General features: G+C 37.3%; 1 protein-coding gene across 1 annotated transcript in view; it reads right to left on the bottom strand.

Annotated features, from left to right (window-relative positions):
• The window catches only part of CDH20 (cadherin 20), a 292,275-nt gene that overhangs the window by 37,425 nt on the left and 226,888 nt on the right, over positions 1–27,962 (bottom strand). Inside the window, exons 4-7 of the mRNA XM_020995787.2 lie at positions 20,585–20,879; positions 19,880–19,999; positions 14,004–14,171; positions 7,831–8,018 (exon numbers count right to left, since the gene is read on the bottom strand). Of these exons, the coding sequence (XP_020851446.1) occupies positions 7,831–8,018; positions 14,004–14,171; positions 19,880–19,999; positions 20,585–20,879 (771 nt within the window). The remainder of the gene's footprint in view (positions 1–7,830; positions 8,019–14,003; positions 14,172–19,879; positions 20,000–20,584; positions 20,880–27,962) is intronic.

Genomic DNA, 27,962 nt, shown 5'->3' with positions numbered 1-27,962 from the left:
TGCCCAATCTCAACTCTGTTGTGGGCTCACCATTTCACTCTATAATAGGCTATCGTAGCAGCACAGACTTAGAGATAGGAGGTACCTGGGAGGCCACCTAGTCTTTCATTTGATAGAAAACCCATTTCAACATTCTTTGGTTCAGTTTCTCCATGTGAGGAAAAGGCGATATTGAGATTTTATAGGACTCCCTCATATGGATGCCATGGACACCAACAAGTTAACATCTATTAACATTTAAATTCATAGAGTGTTAGATCTGGAAGGGACCTTTGAGATGATCTTTTTCAACCCCCTCATTTCGTAGATGAGAAAACTGATGCTTAATGAAGTTGATTGAGCCAACCAAAATCACACAGCAGATGGTGGAAGAGTTGGAATGAGGACCCAGGTCTCCTGCCTCTCAGGCAAGTGTTTTTTTCCCCCCCTCCAGATAACAAATTTACTTTGAGTCTTCAAAGTGATTCTTTTATGCAAAGTACTGTTTTTCTTCCTCATTTGTGTACTTAACTCTACAGCTGAGATCTATTATTTCAAAAGAAATAAAGATTTTTCTGGGGAGAAGACCATAAATGACGTTTGTTTTTGAACAATAATCTGTTTCATGTTTTACAAACTGGCAGAAATGGAAGAGAAAAGTCTCTTTAAAAAGACTGAAATGATAATTATTCCAGAAAACAACAACAATGCAAATCTTTTATGAAATTAAATCCTGTAAAATAATTATGGTGAATATCAAAGCAGTTTACATGATAGCTTAAGTGTCAAGAGGTAAAATGCTGATGACTTCATTTCTTCCAGCCTGGCAGTTGTGAGAAGAGAAGATATTTAAGCACTCACTACTGTTGTTGAAGAAATCATGGAAAATCAGCCCAGCAGAAACTTCAGAAGGGATATATTACTTGTTGGAAACATTGTTGCTTGAGCAATTGCCCTACTTTAAAAAAGCAAGCCTCACCCAGGATTGCTTAAACAAAAGAATTATTACCTTGGGAGGGGGTGGGGGGGTACGGTGAAGTCACCCATGCACTACAGCTGGTTAAGCTTAGTCTGTCAGTAACATGCTGTCTATTCTCTGAATTCAAGAGGGGAGTAATTAATGAAAGCTTTACTCATTTGCATTAGTGTGGCTAGAACAATTGTGATGTGACATATGGTCCTTTCTACATGGAATATCCAGGGGTAGGTTGTCTTTTGGGGCTGCTGTTTGCAAGGAGCGCCATTGTTGACAGAGTCACTCTCTACTCTGTGGGCGGCCAAACAGTTTTGCTCCAAGTGAGAAACCTTTCTTCACTGAATCAGAAAAGGGAATGGATATCTAAACACTCAGTGGAGTTCAGTTGATAACATCCATGGGAAATTAGCCCAGCAGAAATTTCTGAATGGATAAGTCTGAATGGGATTCTCCACGTGGTTGAGATTTTCAGAAATAGCCTAAGCCACAGAGCAGTTAATTTGTGTCTTATTATTATCATAGCTGTAGAGCTTGGAGAGACCTTATAAGTAGTCATATACTACTTTCTCGTTTTACAAAGGAAGCACAGAGAGGTCCAGTGACTTGCTCAGGTTCATCTAGCTCATAGGGTAGCTAGGTGATGCAGTGGATAGAGTGCTGGTCCTGGAGTCATGAAGACTGCTCTTCCTGAGCTCAAATCTGGCCTCAGAAACTCGCTAGCTATGTGACCCTGGGAACACTGCTTGCTTCAATTCCTCAATCTGTAAAATGAGCTGGAGAGTGAAATGGCAAACCACTCCAGTACCTTTGTCAAGAAAATCCCCAGTGGGATAAGAGTTGAACACGACTAAAAAATGACTGAATCTAGCTAGTAAGAATCTGAGGTGGGATTTGAACTCAGTTCATCCCTCCTACTCACTGTCTCCTAGCTTCCCTGGTTTACTTCAAATCTCCACTAAATTCTGCCTTCTATGAGAAGTTTTTCACAATCTCACTTAAAGCTAATGCCTTCCTTCTGTTGATCATATCCACTTTATTCTGTCTACATCTGGTTTGTACATATTTGTCTGTATATTCCCTCCCCCATTAGACTGTGAGCTCCTTGAGGACAGGAATTGTTTTTGGCTTTGTATCCTTGGAGCTTAGCATAGTGCCTGGCACATAGTAGGTACTATAATAAATGTGTGCTGACTAACTGCAGGTTCATTGCTCTCTCCATTATGTTACACTGCCTCTTAATAAGGAAAACCTTCATGAAACTTTGTGATCCATATGTACCTGCTTTTCAAATATGGTTTTATATCCTTTTTTATGCTATCATATTTTATAATGCATGAGAATGATATGGTGGATAGAATGCCTTGAAGTTAGGAAGACTTGGATTCTAATCTCACCTCTGACACTGGTTAGCTATGTGATCTGGGGAAGTCATTTAATCTCTCTGAATATTAGACAACACCCTAAGACTATAGTTTAGAGACAGCTCAAAATCGCATATCCTTGATGAATAAACTTTACCACCCTCACACACCCTCAAAAAAACTCTCTATGGAAGTGAGTTCCTCCCAAATGAATGTATTCTTCTGTCTCTATGTCTTTACACAACTTGTCTCCCATGCCTGCCCTACTCCTCTCACCTCCATGTTTTGGAACCTCTCGGTCCATCCAAATATTGGCTTAAGTGCCATCTTCTACATGAGGCCCTTTTGAATCTGCCCAGTTGTTAGGGCTCCCCCTCATCCAAATTAGACATAGTTGTGAGCCCCAAGTAGAGTATAAAATCCTTGCAAGCGCGGTCAGTTTTGTTTTTGCATCCCCAGTGCCTAGCACATACTAGTGTGTGGTAAATCCTTGTTGAATTAAACTTAGGATCATAAATTTAGAATTGTAGGTAACCTTAGAGATCATTGAATACAACCCTCTCATTTTACAGATGAAGAAACTGAGGCACAGAGAGATTGAGTTCCTTGCTCAAGGTCATCCAGTTATCAAGTAGATGATGTAAGATTTGAACTTAGCTTATCTTGACTCCAAATATATCTATTATACCACTTTGCCTCCTAATGAGCTAACAAAGTAGAACAAGTTAAAAAGTAAAATGAAGACTAGGAAGAAATACAGTGAATTATTCTTATGTTGATGTATTCAATGTGTATCATTTAGACCCCAAAGTTTCATTTTGAAATAGATGCAAAGTGTTTAGTTAGAATTAAGTAGATATTTAGCATCATGACGACCAGCATTATAATTAGAGCAGGATTCAAATCTTGGCCCTGTTAATGAGCTAATGTGCGACCCTGGGAAAATCACTTGACTTCACAGAATCTTCATTTTGCCCATCAATAAAATGGGTAAAATAGAAATACTGTGCACCATGCCTATACCATAGATTTGTTGTGGGTATGGAATGAGATAATGTATGTGAAAACTCTTTGGAAAGGGTAAAGCACTAAATAAAAATACATTAATATGGAATGAAATATTTTAGGTATTATAATCATTTATGGTGAATAATTACATAAGTAATGCAAAAAACTTCTTGTCCATTCCTTGAAGTCATGCCTCATGGATGATGAATAAAGCACACTTACTTTCTCCTACTTTTACCTCTTGATATCCATGCAAGAATCTCCAAATATTTATACTTCTAATGAAGAGCACATCCTTCATGGGCCTCAGTTTTCCCATATGTCAAACTGTGTGTGTTTGTGTGTGTGAATAGATGGTCTCTGAGATCACTTCTAGCACCAACATTTTATAATCTTATGATTCTACAAACAAGTGGTTGAAAACCGGGAAAAGGAAATGCTACCCTCTTCTTCAAAATAAGGCCAAAAAGTTAGGACTTGAAATGATTCTTGTGGTAACTTAACTTTGGTTATTTCTAATATGTTGGATTGTTAACCAGTCAGTTAATCAATGATTTACACAGCAAGGAAAGTATAAAGTGCCAGGTAAGAATAAATGGGACTTTATGAAGAAGAGGCGATCTAATAAGAGCAATTCAGTTTCTTATTTTGGAAGAGTGACAATCTTTGGAGACCAGTGGGAAACAGTCGATGGAATGGATCTATGTTTCAGGAAGGCTTTTGGCTCTGATCCATGGTATGTTCTTAATAACAAGATAGGAAGACATGGCCTGGCATAAGCAGCAGGATTTTGTCCCAAGTGGGTAGGGTCTGTGTTCAGAATTATCTAAAATATTATTTGTGACTTACATAATGAAATAGACAACATGGTTGATAGGTTTGATACTGAAACCAAGTTAGGATGGAATGACAAAACCTCAAAATATAGGAGAAGAATTGAAAATGATCTTGACAGATTGGATACATATTTTGTCAGAATGAGGATGAAGTTCTATAAGGTCTCAAAAAGAGATAATCCATTGTCTTGTCTGATGTTGATATTATCTTGCTTGGAAGTAAGAGGTTGGAAAATATCATTTAGGACTTCTTTCAGCTCTAAAGTGGTTATTTTTTAAGCTATTTTATGATATTTTGATAGAAGGGATAAATATTAGTTTGTCAGAGAATTATAGAATCTCTGAGTTGGAAGGGACCTCAGAGGCTTTCTGGAATATCATATATGTGGAAAAGAAACACTACAAAACTCTACAAAATACCCTTAAGAGGGATCATTCATCCTTAGGCTGAAGACCTCTAGTAAGGTTCAACCTCTTCTTCCCCAGGCAATCTATCCCGCTTTGGGAAAACTCTTAAGTGTCAGGAAGTATTTCCGTGGATCAAACTTAAATTTTTTATGTTTATCCATTGTTCCTAGTTCTACCATCCAGGAAAAAGCAGAATTCTAGCTATGCTTCCCTATTATTATTGGGAAATTAACTTTTTGAACTCAAGTTTACAGATTACAGTTATGCCCATTTATTAGATTAAGTCCACTGCCATTAACTCTTGCCCTATTGAGGTCTTTTCACTTCCTTTCTCTGGCATCCAAGATGTTAGCTACTCTTTCTAGTGTGTCTTCTGTAGGTTTTAGAAGCCCGTCACTTATGCTTTATCTAAGAGTACAGTAGTAAGAGTCAGAAGAACTGAGTTCCAATTCTGGCACTACTATGTAATAACTATGTGATCTTGGTCAAGTCACCTTACCTCATCATTTCCTTATCTGTAAAATGAAGGGATTGGATTTACTTACTTCTAAGATCTCTTCCAAGTCGAAATCTATGAGTCTCTATTAAATAGCACAAGTGCAAGCCCAAATGCCTGAAATACTGTACTGGAGATGCCCATTTAAATGACTTCTCACCATTAACAACTGGTCTTTGTGTCTGACTACTCAACTTTTTCTTAATATACTTACTTGAACTAATGCTGAGGTTGCAGTGGACAGAGCAATGGGCCTAGAGTCAGGAAGAACTGAGTTCAAATAAGGCCTCAGACACTTGCTAACTGTGTGACTGTGGGCAAGTCTCTTAACCCTGCTTGCCTCAGTTTCCTTATTTGTAAATTGAGCTGGAGAAGAAAATGGTAAACCACTCCAGCAACTTTGCCAAGAAAATCCCAAATGGGGTCACGCAGAGTAGGACATGACTGAAATGACTGAACAACCACAACGAGGTAATAGTTCTTGATCTTGTCTAAAAGAATATCATGAGACTTTGCCAATTGCTGGGCTAAAATCTATGTGAATAATATCTATAGCATTCTGCTGTTGTGTCAATCTAGTAAGTAAGCCTGACAATCTAGTAAGTAAGTCTCTCTTGATGAAGTGATCTGTCACCACTAGTTTCTTTTTCAGATGTTGACTATCTCTTCTATAAATTTTCTTTGAAAGACATTTATCCAAATCTATTACTTTTAAAAGATAAGTTAGAATTTTAAATACATAAAGTGAATTTTATTAATCACTAATTGGCAAATGAAGGAAACTTTCAGTCTTATCTGGTGTGATCCAAGGAAGTTTTTGATTGTTGATTTGGACCTGACCTGTGATATCATTAGTATAACAAGTTCCAGGTGAGAACTTCTCCTACTACCAATGCAGATTGGCACCTCTCTGCAATTTACAGTATTAGAGAGTTGCTTGGGGGCACAGAGAGGTTAATTGACTTACCTAAGGTCACACAGCCAGTATGTGGCAGAGGCAGGTCTTGAACCCAGGTCTCCCTGATTCATAGGCCAGCTCTCTATACACTTCACCACATTAATTAAATGTTTTAATTAATTGAGAGTTGCCATATATGAGGTGTGATTATACGGTAATGAAGAGGATTCTACAAGTCACAAATGAAAAAGAGTCTAATTACTTTATAGTACCAGACATGCTACCAATTTTAAAAGAATTAGAATATAATAAAATACTCTGATACTAAAATTACACTCAACATTTCTTTGATGATGCAGAAGGTATTTTAGGGTCTTGCAAAACCTTAGTATCATCATTTTGAACACCAATTATCACACTATATATATAAATGTCAGGCTGGTTAATAGTCATTTCTAGTTGATAGAAAATTGGATAAACTAACTTTTGCTCTAATTGGCTCCATAATAGTCTATCTGTCTGTATATCTGTATGATTGTTTCTCTATTAATTGCTCAATTCTTTCACTGCTATAAAACCATATAAGTTCAGCTAATTCTTATTATGTTATAAACAGAACCATAACTAACTATTTTTTGCACTTGGGGAGGAGGGAGGTGAAGTACAAAAGAAAGCCTCAAATTAACTCCTAAAGACACATTCATTTGAAGGCGAGGAAAGATCCCAGGCTACCAGGAGTCAGAAACTCCTAAACTCTTTCTATTCTGCTGAAGGACTTTGAAGTGCAGTTGATGCTCTTTATAGGTTGGCACTGTGGGGATAACCTCTGATCACCCTGCCCTAGTTATGGCTCTGCTTCTAATGCAAGACTTTTTCTGAAGCTCAAACCCTTTGGAAAAGAATTTACACACCCTTCAAAATACTTGAAAATAGAGTTTTTAGAGGTAGTGTGGTAAAGTGGATAGAAAAGTTGGCCTGAAGATCTAGGTTCAAGTCTCACCCAGATTTGATGTATCCTGGCTGAGTTTTTCTGGGCAAGTCACTCAAAGCTCTCTAAGACCATGAGCAGAGAGGAAGGTGCTGACTTGCATTGGTGAAGGAATTTCTTCACCTGAAGTTGCTATGCTGATGAAATCACAGGTCCAATCCTTATTCCTCTCCTAAAGAATAATTCATTGAGTTTTAAAATTAAGAATACATTTTCCTAGCTAATCAGATTTAAAAATTACAAAAAAGGACAGAATTCAACTTCCAGCTTGGGTTCATAGCCTGTATTCAGAATCATGCTTTCTTGAGCTCAGTGATATCCTACCTAGAGCTAACAATCACTTAAACAGTCATGTTTGATAAAGCTTCTTCAAGTCTCATTAGCATTTATGGATCTTCAAGTAGCAATTAAAAATCCCTTGCATATTATTTATTGATGCATAAATAATTTTATGGTTTGTTTTATTGTTATTTATGATACACTAGAGTAAAAAATGTGTGCTATTCAAGTGCAAATATTGATCAAATCATTCACATCATTGGATAATTAAGTGATAAAGATTATTAAAATGGGTAAAGAGTGAACTGGGAAATTAGTATGGAGAAGTGACATATTTATATACTTTTCTAATGACCTAGTACCCTCTGTGTAAAAAGAAGACACAACCAATTTTCACATGTAGGTAAGGAGTAGAGAATTTTTTTTTCCCTAATAGAGCTTTGCAACATAATCTCACTTATTTCATAGTAATTCCTTCATTCCTTCATATGGTCATTACTACCTACTGTAGACCATAAAACACTATATAAAGGTGAATGATAATGACCAGCAGTTCATATATTTCTGTAGGCAAAAAAATAATTAGAAGAATATATGCTACCTTCCTAACTGTTATGATGCCAACTTGGAAACTTGGATCCGTGTTGATGTCAAAGGTATCCAGGCCATCTCCATCCACAATAGTGTACTTCATTTCTGCATTGATCCCTTCATCCAGATCTTTGGCAAATACACGGCCCACAGTAGAACTCACTGGAGCTGATTCTAACACGCTCATCTGGTAGTGCTCTGAAAAAAGAGGTGGAAAGGGGAAATTGTTGACCATATGTCAATATGAAAATACACAGGTGTTATATAGAGCAACCCACCAGTTACCAAGACCAACCATAAGCTACAGTGTTATCCTGTAGGGTGGGGTGGTGAGTATAAAGTGTTAGTCTCCTAGTTTTCTGGCTAATGTTTATGTAGTGCTTTAAGGTTTATGAAACACTTTCCATACATTTTCTTATTTGTTGCTTCTGGTTGAGCTTCAAGGACTTGTTGCCTGAATCAGAGTCTATCAGTGTGCCTCAGTAGTGGAGTGACTTTGTACCTGTGTCTTAAATTCCTTGGGCCACAGTTCCTCATTTATAAAATGATGGGCTGGACTTAATGCTCTCCAAGGTCCCTTTTATCTCTAACACTGTAAGTCTCAACAGCAAATCAAAACACCGAGAGTTGTAAAAATGAGATGCACATAATCCATCCAAGATAAATTTGCTGTATCAGCAAGGCAGAACAGTGCAGGAAAGAGTCCTCATTCTAGTGAATGTGCCTCACCCCTTTTAAAACACAAATGTTGCTTTTGGCTTGGGAAGAATTATCGTTATATGCCAGTCTTTTACTTCTTTCCATTAAACTTAGGTGTCTCCTCAAACAGCTTTGCCAATATATCATCAACTAATTCATTAACTGCCTTCAAGATAGTATAGAATAGATCTTAAAAAGCAACCACTTGTTTGTTCTGCAGATATTATCCACAGCTACATCTCCCCTCTTTGGGTAGAACAGTGGGCCCTGCATGCTGGTGAACGGGATCCCCCTCCCAGAGCTAAAGGGCATGTAATCCTTGCATGCTGGAGTAATAGCACTAGGGAGTGAATTTCCCCATGCTCCAGGTGAGGTATGGAAATAGAATCTAAATGGAATTACTGATGCAATAGCACCCTAATAAAGGTGCCTACCTTTGGAATAAGTCTCGGGTATCTTTTTCTCTGTGTTCCAGGATCAGGTCAATTGAAAACATTGAGTACAGAACAGTGCTTGTCATTGTGAGAGGATTATCTGGTAGCCCCCTGCTGGCTTTGACTTCATCTATCATCAAGGTAATGCCATCCTTTTCTCCATCATGACATAGATCCCAATCTACCTTGTTTTGTTTCCAGGTCCATGGATATTTATCTTTGTGAAAACATTTGACCTCTAGGAAGCTAAATTGTTAACAATTCCTCATTATTTAGTGAGTCATAACTAAATAATGAAGAAAAATATACAACCACATTTTCCTAAGAATGTCGTCTTTCTCCTAAAGCATTTCCCAAATCACAACAAAGCCTGAATACAGAGGCCCTGAATTTCAGATGGTTTTGGGAAAGAGGCAGCACGAAACCACACATTGCCTTGTATAATGAGAATTTAGGCTGATTCTTGCCTAGGAAGGAAGGTAGTTGTGATGTGCCAACAGGTGCCTGGTTTAAGGTTACACACACACAGTTGATGGCAAAGCTTTAAGGAGAATTCAGGATTCCTGAGGCCCAGTCCAGTGTTTCCTGCCTACAAACATGTACATGTAATCATTAGATTATGAGCTCCTTGAGGACACAGACGGTCTTTTGCCTTTCTTTATATTTTCAGCAATTGTCATGGGTTCTTGGCAGGTAGTGGGTAGTTAATAAACAAATGTTTACTGACTGACTCAGATGTACATTATAATTTGAACACATATTCTATTAAAGTATGAGGGTAGTACAAGGGCTCCTACTTATTTAACTTCATGATATTCAGTTAAATAAAAATTAGTGAACTGTGGGATGGTAAGTTTGCTATTTATCAATAGCCTACGGGGAGTAGCCATGAATTTTTGAAAGCAGAAAACAAAAATAATTCCCATCAACAATGGCATAAAAAAATCAGAATGTTACTAGAGTAGAAGAAATAATTGAAGATAGTGTTGAAGGAGTTGGAGCCCACTTGAACTTGGCTTTAGCAAATCATAAGATTAAATAATAATGATGTAAAGTAAAGGGAGGCAGCTAAGTGGCATAGGGGACAGAGTCATGGGCCTGGAGTAAGGAAGACATGAGTTCAAAGCAAGCCTTAGAAACTTACTGGCTGTGTGACCCTGGCAAGTGACTTAACCCCAATTGCCTCACCAAAAAAAAAAAATGAGGAAACTGAGGCACAGAGAACTTAAGTCACTTGCTCAAGGTCATAAAATTGATAAGTGTCTGAAGCCAGATTCCAGCTCGGGTCTTCTGACTCCAGGTCCAATGCCCAAGGCACTTTAGCACCTGGCCTTTAAAATATAACAATTCTGAACAACATAATACAGTGATCAATAACACCAAAGTTAGTCCTGCTCCCAATCTCCATCATCTGAAAGGGATCAAAGGATCACAGATTTAGTAACAGTTGCCTGTGTATTTCAGTCATTCCCTCCATTCTTCTCTTGAAAGTCAAATAACTGATGGAAAAGATGGACAGAATGAAACTACAGATTATATTCCATTAAAAAACAAAATGGAAATCAACAAAAGAGGTTTAAGACTATGTGCTTCCCAGTGTCCCCCACATATTAACTCCTCTTCCCCTGCATTCTCAATAGCTTGCAGATGTTTTATTTTTCTTCATTTAACATCATTTCCTCTACTTCATTATTGCCTTACCTTACACCATAAATTCCCTTTACTTTTTGTTGTTATTTAGTCATATCTGACTCTTCGTGACCCCATTTGGGACTTTTGTGGCAAAGATACTGGAATGGTTTGCCATTCCCTTCTCCAGTTCATCTTACAGATGAGGAAACTGAGGCAAACAAAGCCATAATGAGGTCAAGGCAACTAGGGCTTTGACCCCAAGATATCAAAATCTAGACAACTCTGACACTGCCATGTTCTCCTTTGCCAGACAGAAACTAGACTTAGTATCTACTTAGCATGAATAATTGGTCAAAATAGGAAGCTATCAGATGGTCTGCTTCCCATTCCCAGGTAAGCTCTTTTTCTCTGGAAACTGGCCTTGCTGTAGTCCGGGGGGGGAACCTGCAGCCTCAAGGCCACATGTGGCCCTCTAAGGTCTTCAGGTGAGGTCCTTTGACCTGAGTACAAACTTCACAGAACAAATCCTCTTAACAAAAGGATTTGTTCTTTAAAACTTGGACTCTGTCAAAAGGCCGCACCCAAGGACCTAGAAGGCCACATGTGGCCTTGAGGCTGCAAAGTTCTCCACCCTTGCCCTACAACATTCAATTTTTCTTGTAGCCTTCTCACCATGGAATATCCCTCTTGCCATGCTATCCCCCATCTCCCATTGGTGAGTTCCTCCCTGTGCCTCCATTTTGCAGATGGGCCCAGGCAGGTTGACCTTCATTCCTGTCCTGGCTGTGCTTCTGACTTTCTCACCTTTAATGTCATGCCCTAGTGTGGGTACCTTCCCCCACCATCCACTTTTATAACTCCTTAAGGGCAGGAACTGTCTTTCATTTTGCTTGTATCCTTAGTTCTTAGTATAGCGCCAGTCACATAGTAAGTTCTTAAGAAATGCTTGTTGACAGCCTGCTGTTAGAGACAGAATTTCCCCTGACGTATAACTACAGCATAATAAGATACCTTTACTATAGTTTCATGGCATTTGTCTCCCACATTGGTTTGGATTCTTAACAGTCCTTGCAGACAATGTATATTTTGACAGTTTCATTGTTTGAGAAAATGTCAGTGAGATAATATTTGTAAAGCTATTAGCACAGGGACTGAAACATAGTGAGGTGCTTAATACATGCTTGTCCCCTCCCCAAGACTCCCCTTCCCCCTTTATTTTCATTTTGTCAAACTCTCTTAGTTCATATGTTTAACAGTCTTTCAGGAATCTCTATTTGAATGCTAAGTATCCTTAACTCAAAGCCAATACATCTCAAACTAGATTCATTTTCTCCCCAAAATCATCTTTTCCTTTATATGGCTTCTCTACATACATTATTGGTACCATAATTCTACTCACCAAGGTCTGATACATTCCAGTCATCTTTAATTCCTCTCTCACCCTTGTCCCCATCCCCTTTCCCATTCAAGAAGATAAGATCTATTAACCCTTCTCTGTTCTTCCCACTCCATCTCCCTAGCCTAAGCCTTTATCACCATATGCCTGGAGTATCCCAATGGTCTCTACATTCATATTCTCATTTCTAGCTTTTCATTCTAATCCTTCATTCAAACTGCTTTCAGACAAATCTTTTTAAAACAGCCCTTTCATCATATTACACCCTCGTAAAACATCCCAAGTTTTATAATTGCCTACAAGGTCGAGTCAAAATTCCTTCTCCTGGCACTTAAGGTTCTTCACCATCTATCCCTAACCTTATGGGAAATTGACTAGTTTATTCTAGTTTGTTTTGCCTATTTCTGTGCAGTTCCCCTTCTAGTACTCTCTGGCTCAATCACCTCCCCCCAACCCCACCCCCATGCCAGGTATCACCTCTGTATTCCCAGAGCTTAGCAGAGTATTTGACATGTAATTAGTGCTTAATGAATACTTGTTGACTAATCCCACCAAAAATTACCTTGTTTCATTTTGTATGTACTCATTTATGTATACATCTCCCAAATAAAATGTAAGCTTCTAGAGGGAAGGGACTGTTTCATTTCTGTCTTTGTATCCTCAGCACCTAGCAAAATGCCTAGCACATAGTGGGAACTTAATAAAGGTCTGTTGATTGATTGATAGATAGATTGACTCAATATTGCTTCATCCCACAGGAACTACGTCCTTTCTCCCTATGCCTACCTTCCTATTCTTCAAGCCCCATTCAAGTTATACCTTTCTGGTAAGAGTAATCCCCCATTTAAATGCCTATAGCATATATTACATTATGTTATATTATTATAGTGTGTTACATCATGTCATATCATATATATATTATTACATGTTTTGTTATGTCATGTGTTATGATATATTTTACATTATACTGTTATATTATGGCATATCATGTCATGGTATATCATATTATGTTATATTATATTTGATCTTTATTATTGATTTGCCAATTATAATGTAATGCCTTGTAATTATTTGATTTTTTAAAATGTGTACATCTTTCACTTTCCCATGTAGATTGCAAGCTTCTTGAGAGTAAGGGGTCTCTTTCATATACCTTTGAATTCCCCATAGTATCTGGAATATGGTGCGTGATGAATATTGATTGAATGATAATTCAAAGACTGAAGTGATTGACATTTTGCTCTAATGCTTGAGGTCTAGAAGAAGAGAGTGGTGGCTGAGAGGATAACATTGATGGGGAAATATTGATGGAGAAGATACAGTTTCCAAACCTGATAGAATTTATATGTATCTAATTTTTCAAAATTATTTGGAAGGGAAACCTAAGCATAGGATCTAGAAATGGAATGGATCTTGGAGATCATTTAGTCTGCTTTCCTCATTTTTAGGAAACTGAGGTCTAGAGAACTGGCTAAGTGTCTTTACTGAATAAGTAGCAGAGGGGATCTGAACTCTGAAAGTGTGGTTTCTACTCAATTCAAGTCAGCTCAATAAGCATTTCTTAATCATCTGATTTGTGAATGTAACTGTGATAGTCAATGGGGATACAAAGATATAAGCAGAAAACATTCCCTGCTTTCAAGCAGCTTATATTTTATTTCAAACACTATGATATTTCCACTATAATATTGTCTCTCAAGAATTATGGCTTGTTTTCAAGTTTCCTAAATAATATTTCAAAATCACAAATATAGCATTGCCGCATTTTATTTAGATCGGCAAAATTATACAAGAAAACACATCTTAACATCCTGTGTAGAATAAACAGGTATATGTTGAAAGTTAGGGGCTTTATGTATTGTGACTATGTCTTTGCTGCTAAATAAAGATAGTAAATGAGGTCTTGGAGTTATTTAGTTTAATGAGAGACTAGAAAAAATTATTGAAATTTCCCAAGAGGTCTCAATTTCATCCCAGCATTGGCTAACATGGACTCTACAAGCACATTTGATATATACGTACTCTGTGGAAATCGGGGTGGATTATCATTGACATCAGAGAGGGTGATGTTGACGGTGGTTGTCCCAGCCAATCCTCCAAGCTGTCCTCCCATATCCTTGGCTTGTATAATTACTTCGTAGTATTCTTTTGCTTCTCTGTCCATGTTCATGAGTGCTGTCCTAATTACACCTGCAGGATAGCAAAAAATCTGTTCTTAAGAAGGCAAATTATAAATCTCAACTCCAGTTTGGAAAAAAAAAATGGTCCTTGGGTCATGCGTTGTGAGCATTAAATCAAAATAGAGATTACTCATATTACTGGAGTTCTGAAGCATCAATTAGTAAGTGTCATTGACCTTAGTCCCAAATATTCCAGCAAAGTTAGCTCCAAACGAGACCTTTTCCTTTCAGTCACATTACTGAAAAGGAACACGAGGTGGCAGCAGTACTTTTCTTATAGACCCAGTAAACTGAAACCAACACTTAACTGCCTATTCTGACTTACCAAAGATAATGAATATTGGTCATAAGAAAAGAGCATCAGAGAGCTACTCCTCTTTGGAAGTTTAGAAAATTCCTTTTCTCTTTTTCCAATGTAGTAAACATCTCCTCTTCTTTAATCTTTTCTGCCTTTCTGCTTCCCACTTCCTCAATCCACAGGAAAGCGAGGCTGGGTTTGGGGAGAAATTTCCCTTTTTGTTTTGTTTTTAGTCATCCCTGCTTTGCTTTTTTTTTTCTGTTTACTTTCAAGCTCACAGTGTACTATGTTCAGTAAACCTGAGACATGAAGGATGCTCTGTGAGTTGTTTATTTTTAACAAGCATAGTGGATAAATCTCTCCAAACATCAGCAAATGAGCTATGGGATGACATAGGCATCGTTTAAGAAAGAAATGAGATTGAAATCGTAATGCATTGGAGTATGTTGTTTAGATCCTGCTATGGATCCATTATATAACAGTGGCCAATTGGGAAATATGTTCTCTCTGTTCATTTGAAGTTCTAAGCATGGACATGAAAGAAAGATGAAAGATTTATTCATTCTAAGATTTACAATCTCATTTGTGACTAAATAGTATTTTTATATGAAAAAGGAAGGAAACATTTTCTTGTTTGATTCATATAACATTCATATTTTTGAATTACATTGGTAACTTTCTAAAATGAAGTAAATAGAATTTCTTCATTTTAAATGTTCTGTCTGCCCTCCTGGGGCAAGTTCTTTGTCTGTTTTTGACCTTGACTTTACAGATGTCCCTTGGGAGCTGTCAAAATAATTTGTAGTTTCTCTTAGGATATAGAGGACTTAGTAACATCATCTTTTCAATGTGTCCTCCACTCACATTTCAGTGTATTGTGAATAAAGTTTCTCTTTAGGATTTGGAAGAAAACAACAAATTTCTATTAGTTTATTAATAATATAAAATCAAGTTTTCCTGTGATATCCTCACTACCTTCCCTTTTGCAGAGAAGCATGATTCTCCTCTGAAGTAAGCAGAACTCTCATGGTATGTCTGTCACCCCTTCCTTGAGATTCCATGTTGTGTTATTCCATTCTTTGTCAGAAGCATGTTCACATGCTCCCAACCTTTCTTCTCCATTCAAGAACTGATCTCTCATCCCTTATGGAGGCTCTTACTTTTTATTAACATACTGTAGTGTGAAAGTATACCAGTCTGGGAATCAAGAGACCTGAGTTCTGATCTGAGCCCTTCCACTAACTAGTTGTGTGACTCTGGCCAACTTACCTAACAACTATAGGTCTCAACCTTAAAAACAAGGTGTTGGGTTATATGGGTTTTAAGGTCTCTTCTAGGACTAATATTCTGTGTTTCTAGTATGAAGATGTTAATGAGCTGGCTCAAGTATTCAAATGGATCTATTACTTACTGATTTGGGAGTTCCCTCCAAATATACAGATTGCAGCCATTCTTGCCTGCCCCTGCTGTATGAGTCTCATCCATACTGACCAAAAGCTTTCTATAGGTATTCAAATCAATGTTCCAGAGGATTTCCTCATCTTTTCCCAATATGATGAACATGGTGTAGGAACGCTCTGGCTGTCCATCTGATACCCTTTGCTCTTGCCATGTGACCAGTGTATCTCCTTTTTCTATTATACAGTTCTCCTGTTCATCTTAGGAGTTCCTTACTGGTTATATTTTGGCACCTGCTTATGCCCACTGCTGTTGTTCACTGTACATTGCTCATCCTCAATTATTCAGAAGCAGTAGTATTCCAGATCTTGCTGAAATATAATAATGCTGGGTCATTTGTATTGCCAGGATGGGCCATTGTTATTGCAGCAAGCTTGGGTTCAGTCGAAGTGCTTTGCAATTTTCATAAATCAAATCAGTATACTCTCTTCCTCATCAACTGGGCTCAAGGAGCCCAGCTCCTTGTCCTCCTGTCTGTCTGTCCTTAACATAACATACTGTTGGATAAACTCTATGGAGAGTGTCCATTCAGATTCATGGTGAAATCTGAGCAACTGACATTCTTCCTTCAATTAATCTTTACTGTGTGGATAGGTGGGCCAATTTTTTTTGAGTAATTACAGAACTCCAGGAGGCTCTCTAATGTCTTAGGGCTAGATATAATCAAAACAATATTATATAAACAGGTACATGACCTCATTGTCCACCAGGAATCTCTTTTTGACCTGGACTCTATTCCATATTGCTTCCATCATCTTCCTATTTTAGTTCTTTTGGGTCAGCTTTTATGTATTGAATGTGGTTATTTCTGCATTACATATCTTTAAAGGAATCTTGAATGATCTTGATATATGAATGGGAGCTACCTTATTATAAAAGAAACTTATTTTTATAGACATTTATTCTATGGAGTTGAATGCTTTTTCATGATCAATAAACAATAAGGATAATGGGATCTTATATTCTCTATACCTTATATTATGCCTTTTATATTCTCTATATTTTCAGCCAACTGTGAAGTGATAAAAATGTGTTCTATTTACTGAATATCATTGTAAAAGCCTCCTAATTCCCTATTAATATTCTTACCAAGAATGCCTTCTCTAGTCAATAGTGATTTAGAGCATTTTTTCATATGGCTATAGATGGCTTTAATTTATTCATCTTAGAAATGCCTGTTCATATCATTTGACCATTTATCAATTGGGGAATGACTTGTATTCTATAAATTTGACTTAATTCTCTATATATTTTAGAAATGAGGCTGAGGTACCACATCACACCTATCAGATTGGCCAACATGATAAAATAGGAAAATGATCAATGTTGGAGAAGATGTGGGAAAATTGGAACCCTAACACATTGTTGGTGGAGTTATGAAATGATCCCACCATTTTGGAGAACAATTTGGAACTATGCTCAAAAAGCTATAAAGATGTGCATACACTTTGACCCAGCAATAGCACTTCTAGGGCTATATCATAAAGAGATCATAAAAATTGGAAAAAGACCCACAAGCACAAAAATATTTATAGCAGCTCTTTTTTGTGGTGGCAAAGAATTGGAAATTGAGGGGATGCTCATCAGTTGGAGAATGGCTGAACAAGTTGTGGTATATGAATGTCATGGAATACTATTGTGCTATGGGAAGTGATGAGCAAGTGGACTTCAGAAAAACCTGGAAAAACTTGTATGGGCTGATCCTGGGTGAAATGAGCAGAACCAGGAAAACACTGTACACAGTAACAGCTATGTTGTGTGATAACTAACACTGATAGACTTAGCCCTTCTCAGCAATGCAAGGCTCTAAGACATCTCTAAAGGTCTCATGATGGAAAATGCTATCCACATTCAAAGAAAGAACTATGGAGTTTGAATGCAGATTGAAGCATACTATTTGCTATTTTTTTCTACTGTTTTATTTTGTTTCCTCTTTCTGGTGGTTTCTCCTGTTGGTTCAAATTCTTCCTTACAACATGACTAATATGAAAATATGTTTAATAGGAATGTATATGTGTAGCCTATATTAGATTACATGCTGTTTTGGGGAGGGAGGGGGAGAAAAATTTAAAATTCAAAAGCTTATGGAAGTAATTGTTGATAAATCAAAATAAATTTAAAAAATTAAAAAAAAGAAAAATCAGGTTTCTAGTCAGAGGTGTAACTAGGGTAGGTTGGCTGGGCTTTGGGTCAGAGCACTGAAATTTAAAAGGTATCAAAAAATTGAACATGGACTTTTACAGCAGTTACAAGCATTTATTGTAAATAATTGGCTCTCCAGCTCAACTGACCTTGTTTTAATGATTTTTTTTTCTTCTTCATTTTCATATCATGAGTTACATAGCTGATATTGGGGTCTGGTTTATGCTGCTTGTCTGGGGGTACATTTTTGTGTTGTTTGGAGTATTTTCAAACTCCTTGTTCCAGTGCCAAAATTGCTAGTTAACAGCTCTGTTCCTGGTTATAATTATTATTTGGAATATGCAATAAAAATACATCTTTAAAATAAAACATTTCTGAGAAAAGGCAAATAAAAGAATGCCTTCAGTTCATATAGATTGCCCTCATAAACATTTTGTATAGGCATAAAAGCCAATAATTGATTATGTTCTTGGTCACTTTAAAAAAAATCAATAAGATCTGAGAATTATTCCACACCTTTAATATCTTGTAACTATATCCCTCAGTGCCCTTCCAATTGCATTGCCTCCAGCATGGAATGCATACATATATTTGTATGTATATGCATTTTTCCTATCTTTGTTCTCTTTAAGGCCATTTGTTTTCCCTCTGTAAGCATTTCAGTCATTGTAATGTCAGGGTCCAAGATGGTGGTTTTACTATCTTTGATGGAGGAAAAAAGATGATGTAATAATTTTTGTGATTTTTTTTAATGGGTTAACATGTGACCTTAGGTAATAGGTAATTTAGGTAATAACCTCTTAGAGTTAACAGCTAAACCAAAAGCTACTCCCATTTGTATGGTGCTTTCCTTACTCTGTGACGTAAGTTGGGCAAGTTTTATTACAACCATTTTATAGATGGGGAAACTGAAACTTAAAGAGGATGTGACTTGACCACAATCACATAGCAATTTGTTCAGTGGCAGAGATGGAACTGAAACCCAGGTCTCTTCTAATGCCAAATTCTATGATCTTTTTACTTTTTTCATACTCAAAGTCATGACTCTAATAGCAGGAATTTTATGGACCGTGGCAGACTGCTGGGAAAACGGGCCTTTTAGTCCCATTCAAGTTTTTACATGACCCTATGTGGTGCATGTTCTTATTTATACAATGTTACTCTGTTCTCTTAGTTCCAAATGTTCTTATCTCTAGAGATTCCTGCACTTACATTGAGATAAAATTTTTGTAAGTACAAAATGGCAGAGATATGGCTTAGTAGCAATTTATGTTAAAAAAAAAAGTCCAGAGAGGTCTTAATGAATTGCAAGTTCAGTATAAGTGAACAGTGTTATACGGCAGCCAAAAAGCTAATGTTACCTTTGGTTGTAATTGCACATAGCATGAGAGACACCAGTGTTTAAGAAAGTAGAACTAGGACCCATGCTTAGAAGTTACAGGAACACAGATTTTGATTCACAATTAGAATTGTCAGAAAATTGAATGAACTGCTTCATAAAGTAGGGAGTTTTTCTCCACTGGGATTGTTTAAGTACGAGGTAGATGATTATTTCTCAGGTATGCTGTGGAAGGGATTTATTTATTAAGGTGTGGGTTAGCTATGACCTTTGTGGTTCCTTCTAACTCTAAGACTGCATAACTTTTTCTTTGTATCCCTAGCTCATAGCACAGTGCCTTAATAAATTCCTTAAAAGTCCTTAATAAATTCCTCTTAATTGGTTGAGGAATTGATTATAAGCAATTAATCCCATAGTAGGTAGTAATGAAATACTGAAGGAACATGCCACACTTCTCTGACCCCATGTTGTAGGATAGTACCTGTTTTAGAGTCCACGGAAAAATATGGCTGTCCCTGAAGAATACTGTACACTACCCTGGCACTGTTCCCATATGTTGGGTCATCAGCGTCGGTTGCTGTCACCTGGATAACTGAGGTCCCTGAGAAAAAGAGAGTGGAACTTTGTTAAAATCACATCTGGGAAGAAGGGACAATAATCCTCAGTGGCCTTTATTACCAAATTATGAAGTATTGAGTGGGATTTCAATGAAGAGTAGTTTCTTCCTTTTGGTTCCTTGGGTTTCCATGTCACATCTCATAACTAATTCACTGTATATTGGACCTTCTTGTGTGTGTGTGTGTGTGTGTGAATTAACATATAAGTAGACAAGACAGTCCCATGGCCCTTTGATAGAATCTTTACATGCAACTCACATGCTTTATTTCATTTGCTCCTTTTGTGCTATTAAATTTTTTTTCCCAAATGGATTTAAAAAGTCATCAAATTAAAAAAAAATTTCTGAACCATATAACAAAACCAGGCTTATTTAACACTGTAGTTGATTCTCATAGCCAAGCAGTTTCATGTTTAAACTTTAAGTGATAATCTGGTCTTACTGACTTTCTGAATTTTACTTTACAATTTATAAGGAGTTTTGCATAATCCTTTATTCTCAGTGCATGCAATAAAGGTAGTCTGTTTGCCAGTTGTTATTTGTGACAGTAAGTCTTTAATATCACCTTACCTACAGGAGACATTTCTGGCACGGTGGCTACATAGGGTCCATCCAAGAATTTAGGCTCATTATCATTGATATCTTGGATTTTAATAATGAATTCTGACTCAGGCTCCATAGGCCTGCCTGTCCGCCTGTCCAGGGCTTGTGCTCTTAATGTATACTGGGCCCTTTCTTCCCGATCCAGTCTCTGAATCGCATGGATGTCTCCAGTAGTATCATCGATTGTGAACACAATCCCGGCTCCTTCTCCTGACAGAATGTATTTGATAGACCCATCACCCCTGTCCATATCTGAATGAAGCTGTAGGAAAAGAAAGATTCTATTAAGAAAATGAGCCTATGTAGTGAATGAAACTTAGCAAATTAAATTTCAATTCTGCTAGAATTCTTTAATACCTTTCAAAACAGAGTAGTAATTTTTTTGGTAACATGTTTATCAAAGTTCACTGACAGACACATTTTTACATTGAACAAGGACATATCAAAGAACCAACTTAAAAAGCTGGAAAAATATAGTCCAAATTATCCATAGAAAGACACTTAAAGACACACATGAAAACCCCCAAGGTCAAGACATTGACTATTATCTGAAAAAATTTCTATTAAAAGTATGTATCAGGAATCCTAGGAAATATAACTCCTAAATCCAGGGGAAGAATAAACTGAAGGAATAATTTTTTATTTGCTTGAGTAGATAAACGGTTTCATTTAAAATAAGACCTTCTGCCCCCAAAGCTTGCCTCTTGAACATTTCTGCAGACCAATCATAAAATTCCCATTAAATGTCTTGAAACATATAAAATCATTTTTACCATTTTTACAAAAGGAAGGTCTTTATGAATCAATAAGTTACATAAGCATTTCATTTTGTGAAGATTCAAATTGGCTAAAAAGAGGATGACAGCTCCTAATGTCATCTGTCAGTAGACAGATATAGAATTTAACTGCTTGGTTGCTGATTAAACACTATGATTGCCTCCTTCCCTTGAGCAGGATGAAGATGCTTCTCCTTGAACCAAGAATCAAGGGAACGTCAGGGGTCTGAATTGTCCTGATTATTCAGAGGGGGCTGCGTTACCAATCTAGCCCTGATTTCGGGCATCAGAGTCTTGGCTACATTCTTACCTTTCAGGTACTCTGTTTCAGTCAAATTTGCTCGCTCACTGTTTCCCTGACACAGAATTCTCTCTTCCACCTCAGTGCCTTTGTATAGAATGTGCTCCATGCCTAGAATGCTCCCTCCTCATGTGCTACCCACAATGGAAAGCCTTTTCTGATTTCCCTAATGCTCTCTCCCTTTTCAAATGATCATGTACATATGTATGTTAACATGTTGTATAGCCCTCCTCCCACCCCAGCATGGTAAAAGTCCTTGAGGCAGGGGCTGTTTTGTGTTTGTGTGTGTGTTTTGTCTTTGTATTTCAAGGCTTAGTAGAGTGTCCTGCACACAGAAGATGATAAATTGATGCTTATTGGATTAGATTGGCTAATATATGAGTAAATAAAAATCGACAGATGTAGGAAGAAATGACACTTTCTTTACTTTTCTTTTTTTCAACATCATTCTCATGACCCTCTAAGGAAATGAAGTGAATTATTGTTATCCTGGACCCTGTATTGTGTGTATCAGTACAAACGCAATTGTATTTGGGCACAGAGAAATACTGACATAATAATAACAACAATATATGTTGATATAATAATAATAGACAGCTAGGTGGAACAGTGAATAGAGTGCTGGGCCTGGAGTCAGGAAGATCTGAATTCACATCCTTATTCAAACATTTACTGGATGTGTGGTGCTAAGCAAGTCACTTAACCTCTATTTGCCTCAGTTTCTTCATTTATAAAATGGGGATAATCATAGCATCTATCTTACAGAGTTATTATGAGGCTCAAACAAGTTAACACATATAAAGCACTTTACAAACCTTAAAGCACTATATAAATGCTAGCTCTAAGTTGCTATGGACAAAAAAGTTTATTGCCTGGTGCTGATCCCTTGGTGATAAACCTCTCTGAATTTAAACTGTGTTTGTTTTCTGAGAGTCAGCCTAGGTGTTCCATCTCTGGGCTCATCTTTGAAGCATCTCCAGCTTGGTAGCACCTGCTGGGCTTGGACTCCTTTAGCCAAGCCCCTGAGAACTCAGGGTCACCTCCATGCCATAATGAGGCAGCAGAGCAAGATTTGGGTTTTGGCTGGGGCAATAGCAGAGTGGTTAAATTCAGTCTGTGGCTGCCAACTCCAATGTGACCCAGATTGTTAGCACTAGCATTTTTCCAGTGAATAGTTTCTTATGATTAATTTACAAAAAAAAAAAGACAACAGATGTTGTCATTTATGCCATACATGCTTAGCCAGAAGGGTATTAATGCACACAGATTTTCTTGTCTCCCTTCAGAACTCTGGTACTGTAATGGGGTTAGGGGGGAACACATGGATTGGATTCTTCTGGTAAGTGCAATTCTCATGCGTGGTCACAGAGGGTCAAAGCTGTAGCTGACTATTTGAATTTACTAGTATAGTGTAAATATGAAGATGCCTGCTAGTAATTAAAGGGCACAGAGTCACTGAAGAGACCTGAAAATACATAGAAAACACTCTTCTACAAGAATGTTGGGGACTGATGCTGAATTTGAATGGGTCTCAAAGTGACTTACTACAAAATAATGGAAGCAGCTATTTTGCTGCCTAGAGAATGCCATGCTTTATCTAAAGGAGGGAAATAAGAGAATAAAATGGAGTGAGAAAAAGCCAAGGATTTTTTTCCCTACTAAAAATTCTGTTTAAAATATGTTCTTTCATTTTCACATCCAACACGCTGTCCTATTATTTTTCAAAATTGAAACCGTCTATTTAAACAGTTCAGAAAGCATAGGGACACGACTCTGACTCTACACGGTGGATACTTATTCTGTTTGGACCTGGTTATACATAAATAGAAATCCACCCTACTTGCAACTGTGCTATGTGTTGGAACTGCCTTTGGTTAAAACTGAAAACTATATTTATTCCCCCTCTTTAATAAAAATGATACCTTGGAGAAGAAGCATACAACTCTTTATAACTTAGGATAAAAGAGCTTAATTTAGGCAATGGCAGATAGTAAAGGAACAAAGGAATTGAAATGATGTTAAGGTAAGTTATGCGGGTGTGTTGGATGAGAGAGGTGGCAGATTTCAAATCAATGGAAAGATATTCCCAACAACAGGTCTCTGTCTGAAAATGGAACATGCTGCTTTATGAGGTAGTGAGCTCCCCAAACCTCAAGGCTATTAAGCAGAGGTTATGTAAGTGGATTTTGTCAGGGGGATTCCTCTTCAAGTATAAATTGGATAAGATAGAATCAGGGAATTTCAGAGAAATCTGTATAATCATTCCCAGAAAGCTACTATGATTCCATGTAGCAATTTAAAAATTGAAAGGAAAAATATAAATAAAGTCATACTACAGAGTAAGACAGATACTCAATACATATTGGTCAACTATCTTTGTTAATGACAGAACTCTAATATTTTCCTTATGTTTCCATTTTATTGTTATTCAGTTGTTTTGATTATGTCTGGCTCTTTGTGACCCCATTTGGGGTTTTCTTGGTAAAGATATTGCAGTGATTTGCCATTGCTTTCTCCAGCTTATTTTACAGATGAGGGAACTGTGGCAAACAGGGTTAAGTGACTTGCCCAGGCACAGTTAGTATCTGAGATCAGATTGAACTCAGGAAGATGAAGCTCCCTGACTCCAGGCTTGCCGCTCTATCCATTACGCCACCTAGCAGCCTTATGTTTCCATACCTGCCCCGGAATCTACTCAAGTCAGGTCTTAAGATTCCAACTTGATTGGCATTGGGAGAAGTACTTTGGAAATGCATCTTCAGCTGGTGAGGGAATAGGAAGAATGACTTTAAAAGTAATAATTAAAACCCAGGTCAAGAAATAATTATTTAGTATCCACTGTGTTTATGGACAGTGTTTGTATACACGTGAAGGACATCTACAGAGCCAGCATTAGGCAAAAATGTTGAGATGAAGTTTGTTTTTAGTGAGTTATTTATGTACTCTGTCCTATTTCTGGGGATCCTTGCTCTTTTTCCTTAGCAAGTCCCATGTCCTGTTGCTATCTCACTCTTCCCTTTTTATAAAAACTTCTTGGATAAGGATCTGATATCCAGGATTAATATGAATTTAACTCCATGGGTTATCTTTCCCAAGGGCACCTACATTTTAAGCCTTATTTCTCATTGTGAATGAAAGCCTTTGTTCCCATTTTAAATGATTTTTCAAGCATCAGTCAATAGGAGGAGGGGAAAAAACTTTTTGGAGAAGACTCTTCTGTGTCTCTGAATTAATGCGACACAATCATTGTTACATTGTCATCTTCAAAGCAGTGCGGTGGAATGGAAATAACACTTCACTTGTGGTCATAAGACTCCAAGTTCCAGGCTTGACTTAGACATTTCTTATCTGTATGACTGTGGGTAGGTCATTCGTTTTCTCTAAGCCTCAGTTTCCTTCTTCGGAAAGCAGGAATAATATACTTTCTCTACATATAGGATTTGGATGAGGATATATATGCTCAAATAAACTTTAAAACCCAAACAAGTGTGAATTGTTATTATTAGAAGACTAGCCTGGAACATGCAAATTCCCTGAATGTTGTGGCTACACATACACACACACAGACAGACAGACAGACACACACACACACACACACACACGTATTTAAATAAGACTTATGGTTTTATTAGTGTAGAAAGTGCTGTTCCATACCAAGGCAGCTCAGCATCTATTAATTAATAGATTAATTAAATTAATCTCAGAGAGTTGCCCAGTACATTGAAAGTTTAAGGAACTTGATTAAGGTCACATATATATATGTCAGAAGCAGGACTTGAACCCAGGTCTTCCTAATTCTGAGGCCAGCTTACTGTTCACTACACAACTGCATCTCTACTGTCTTCAATAATAGTTTTACCACATAGTTTAAGATGCCAGCCTAAAAAATAGGAAAAGGATGTGTTGTTGTACAGATTCTACGCCTGTGTCTTTCTTTGCTTGTCAGATTCTTCTAAATTATTTTTCTAAAATGTCCTCTTGCTGTGCTAAATTAATACTCTGTTGTCCATCAAATTGATAATAGGTCATATACTTACTGGCTGTGTTATGCTGAGAAGTCACTTAGCTTCTCCCTGCCTCAGTTTCCTCATCTTTAAAGTATGGATGATAATAGCACCCAACTAATAGAATGTTGTGAATATAGAATGAGAGAATATTTGTAACGTGCTAGATACATGCTAGCTATTCCTGTAGAATCCTATATAATCACCTGTTTACTTTGTCTTGGTAACAAGGCTCCTTTTCCCCTCCCATTCCTCATGACTGATGATGTTATTCAGAAGATCATAAAATCCTAGACATAAAGATGGAAGGGATTTTAGAGGTAATCTTGTCCAACCTCCTAATTTAACAGTTTAGGAAACTGAGTCTCAGAGTAAGTGGCAGAGATAGGATTCAAACTCTGATCTTACGTCTTCAAGTTCAGAGTTAAGACAATTTGGCTTCATGTCCTTCTGATACACCACCTGTGTGACTCTGGACAACTCATATAACCTTTCAGTGTCCCCAGGCAACTAGCTATGATTTCAAATTGCGAATCTGCATTGATAAAGTGATTTTGCTCATTGGCAGTTCCTTACACCAATGAAATCACAGGTTTAAAAATATGCTTTTTAAAAAGCATCCATTCAGAGAAGAAAGAAAATCCTTTTCTGCATACTTAAATTGAAAGATGTTAATTGTTTTGAGCTAAACTCTGATCTTGCTTTTTAAAGTGCTGTAACACTCTTCCACTACCTGAGTCCATGGTCTATAGCTCCTATTGTCTTCATGTTATTTTCTTGGGTAGAGCTGTAGCCTATTGCTACTGTTAAACAAACAAACAAACAAACAAAAAACATCCCCAAAACAACCATTGGCTATTTTTCTTCACTGGATCATAAAAAGAGAATTGCTATAACAAAAATTAGGAGGTATCTCTTATTGTTGAAGATTGAACCTTCTCTTAGTCTTAAAAAGTAGATCCATATTGGAAGACCTGCACAGAAGACAGGCAGGAAAGGAAATTGGGAAATTCCAGGAAGGGAGAAGCTCTTATAGTGATGTTGTTGTTGTTGTTGTTCAGTCATGTCTGACTCTTTCTGACCCCATTTGGAGTTTTCTTGGCAGAGATACCAGAGTGGCTTGCCATGTCCTTCTCCAGCTTATTTTACAGGTGAAGAAACTGAGGCAAAGAGGGTTAAGTGACTTGCCCGGTCAGGAAGTATCTGAAGCAATATTTAAACTCAGGAAGATGAATCTTCTTAACTCTAGGCCTGACACTCTATCCACTGTGCCACCTAGCTGCCCTTATAGTAATCAGAGAGAATAAATGGTGTATCTGAAATTCTATCTGAAGAAGCTGGTCTAATTTTCTCTTAAGAAACTTTTTTTCCTTTACCTTTTCTGTGCATCTGCAAGTGCCTATCTGTTGTTCCCAAGAAAAAAGAACACTAGGAACTCTGTGACTGGAGTGATTTACTAGCTTTAGATCAGGTAGCAGTTTCTCCCACCTTTTAATTTATTAACATGGTGGCTAAAGGGGAAAATCCAAAGGCACAAAGAGGAAGAATTTTTATTCTTGAATGTGGGAAGTCCCTGGTGTAAGGAAGAGCAGATTACCATTTTGTGTTTACATAGTATATACCTCTGGAGAGCTTAATGTACTTCTCTAGCTTTTAAAATTAAAGCTCATAACATTTGTATGAGCTTCCAGGTATACACTTTCTCTAGGGGAAACTGAAGAATAGAAGTTAACTGACTTGCTCTGGGTCACAAAGCAAATCAGTAGCAGAGTTGAAAATGGTTCAATATTGATTCTTAGCAGTAATCAGCAGAACATGCCCATGTACACCCTGGAAGCAAATCTCATATTCCTTTTAAACACTTGCAGGACGGAGTGACACAAGTGAATATGCCCATGCCTAAGAATTCCACATTCATTAGGGAAAGTCTCAAAGGTAATAGGGAATGATGGCTGGCATCTTCAGAATGCTGAGTTGGGGTTGATTTGAAAAAAAATATAAAAAAGTGATTAAAGTGCTTTGTTATTAAAGATCTATGAGTTAGTCCTTTCCAACAAGATTGTTGACCTTAGTAAGAGCTTGGTCCTTGGGACCCAGTGTATGCCTCCTCTGGCTTTCCCTCTTTGTATATGTCAATACAATCTAGCTAGGACTTGCTACCCTAACAGTCCCTGGGAAGTTCAGTGCAGGTTCTATAAAGGCAATACCAATTACTGCTGCTAATTGTTATAGAAATTCTTCCTGAAATGAGCAAACACAGTGGC

The sequence above is a fragment of the Phascolarctos cinereus genome, unplaced genomic scaffold, assembly GCF_003287225.1.
Source record: "Phascolarctos cinereus isolate Bilbo 61053 unplaced genomic scaffold, phaCin_HiC Scaffold_4;HRSCAF=312, whole genome shotgun sequence".
Classification (NCBI taxonomy): Eukaryota; Metazoa; Chordata; class Mammalia; order Diprotodontia; family Phascolarctidae; genus Phascolarctos; species Phascolarctos cinereus.
The sequence above is the reverse complement of the archived record's forward strand: the minus strand, read 5'-3'. Positions and strand labels throughout refer to the sequence as shown.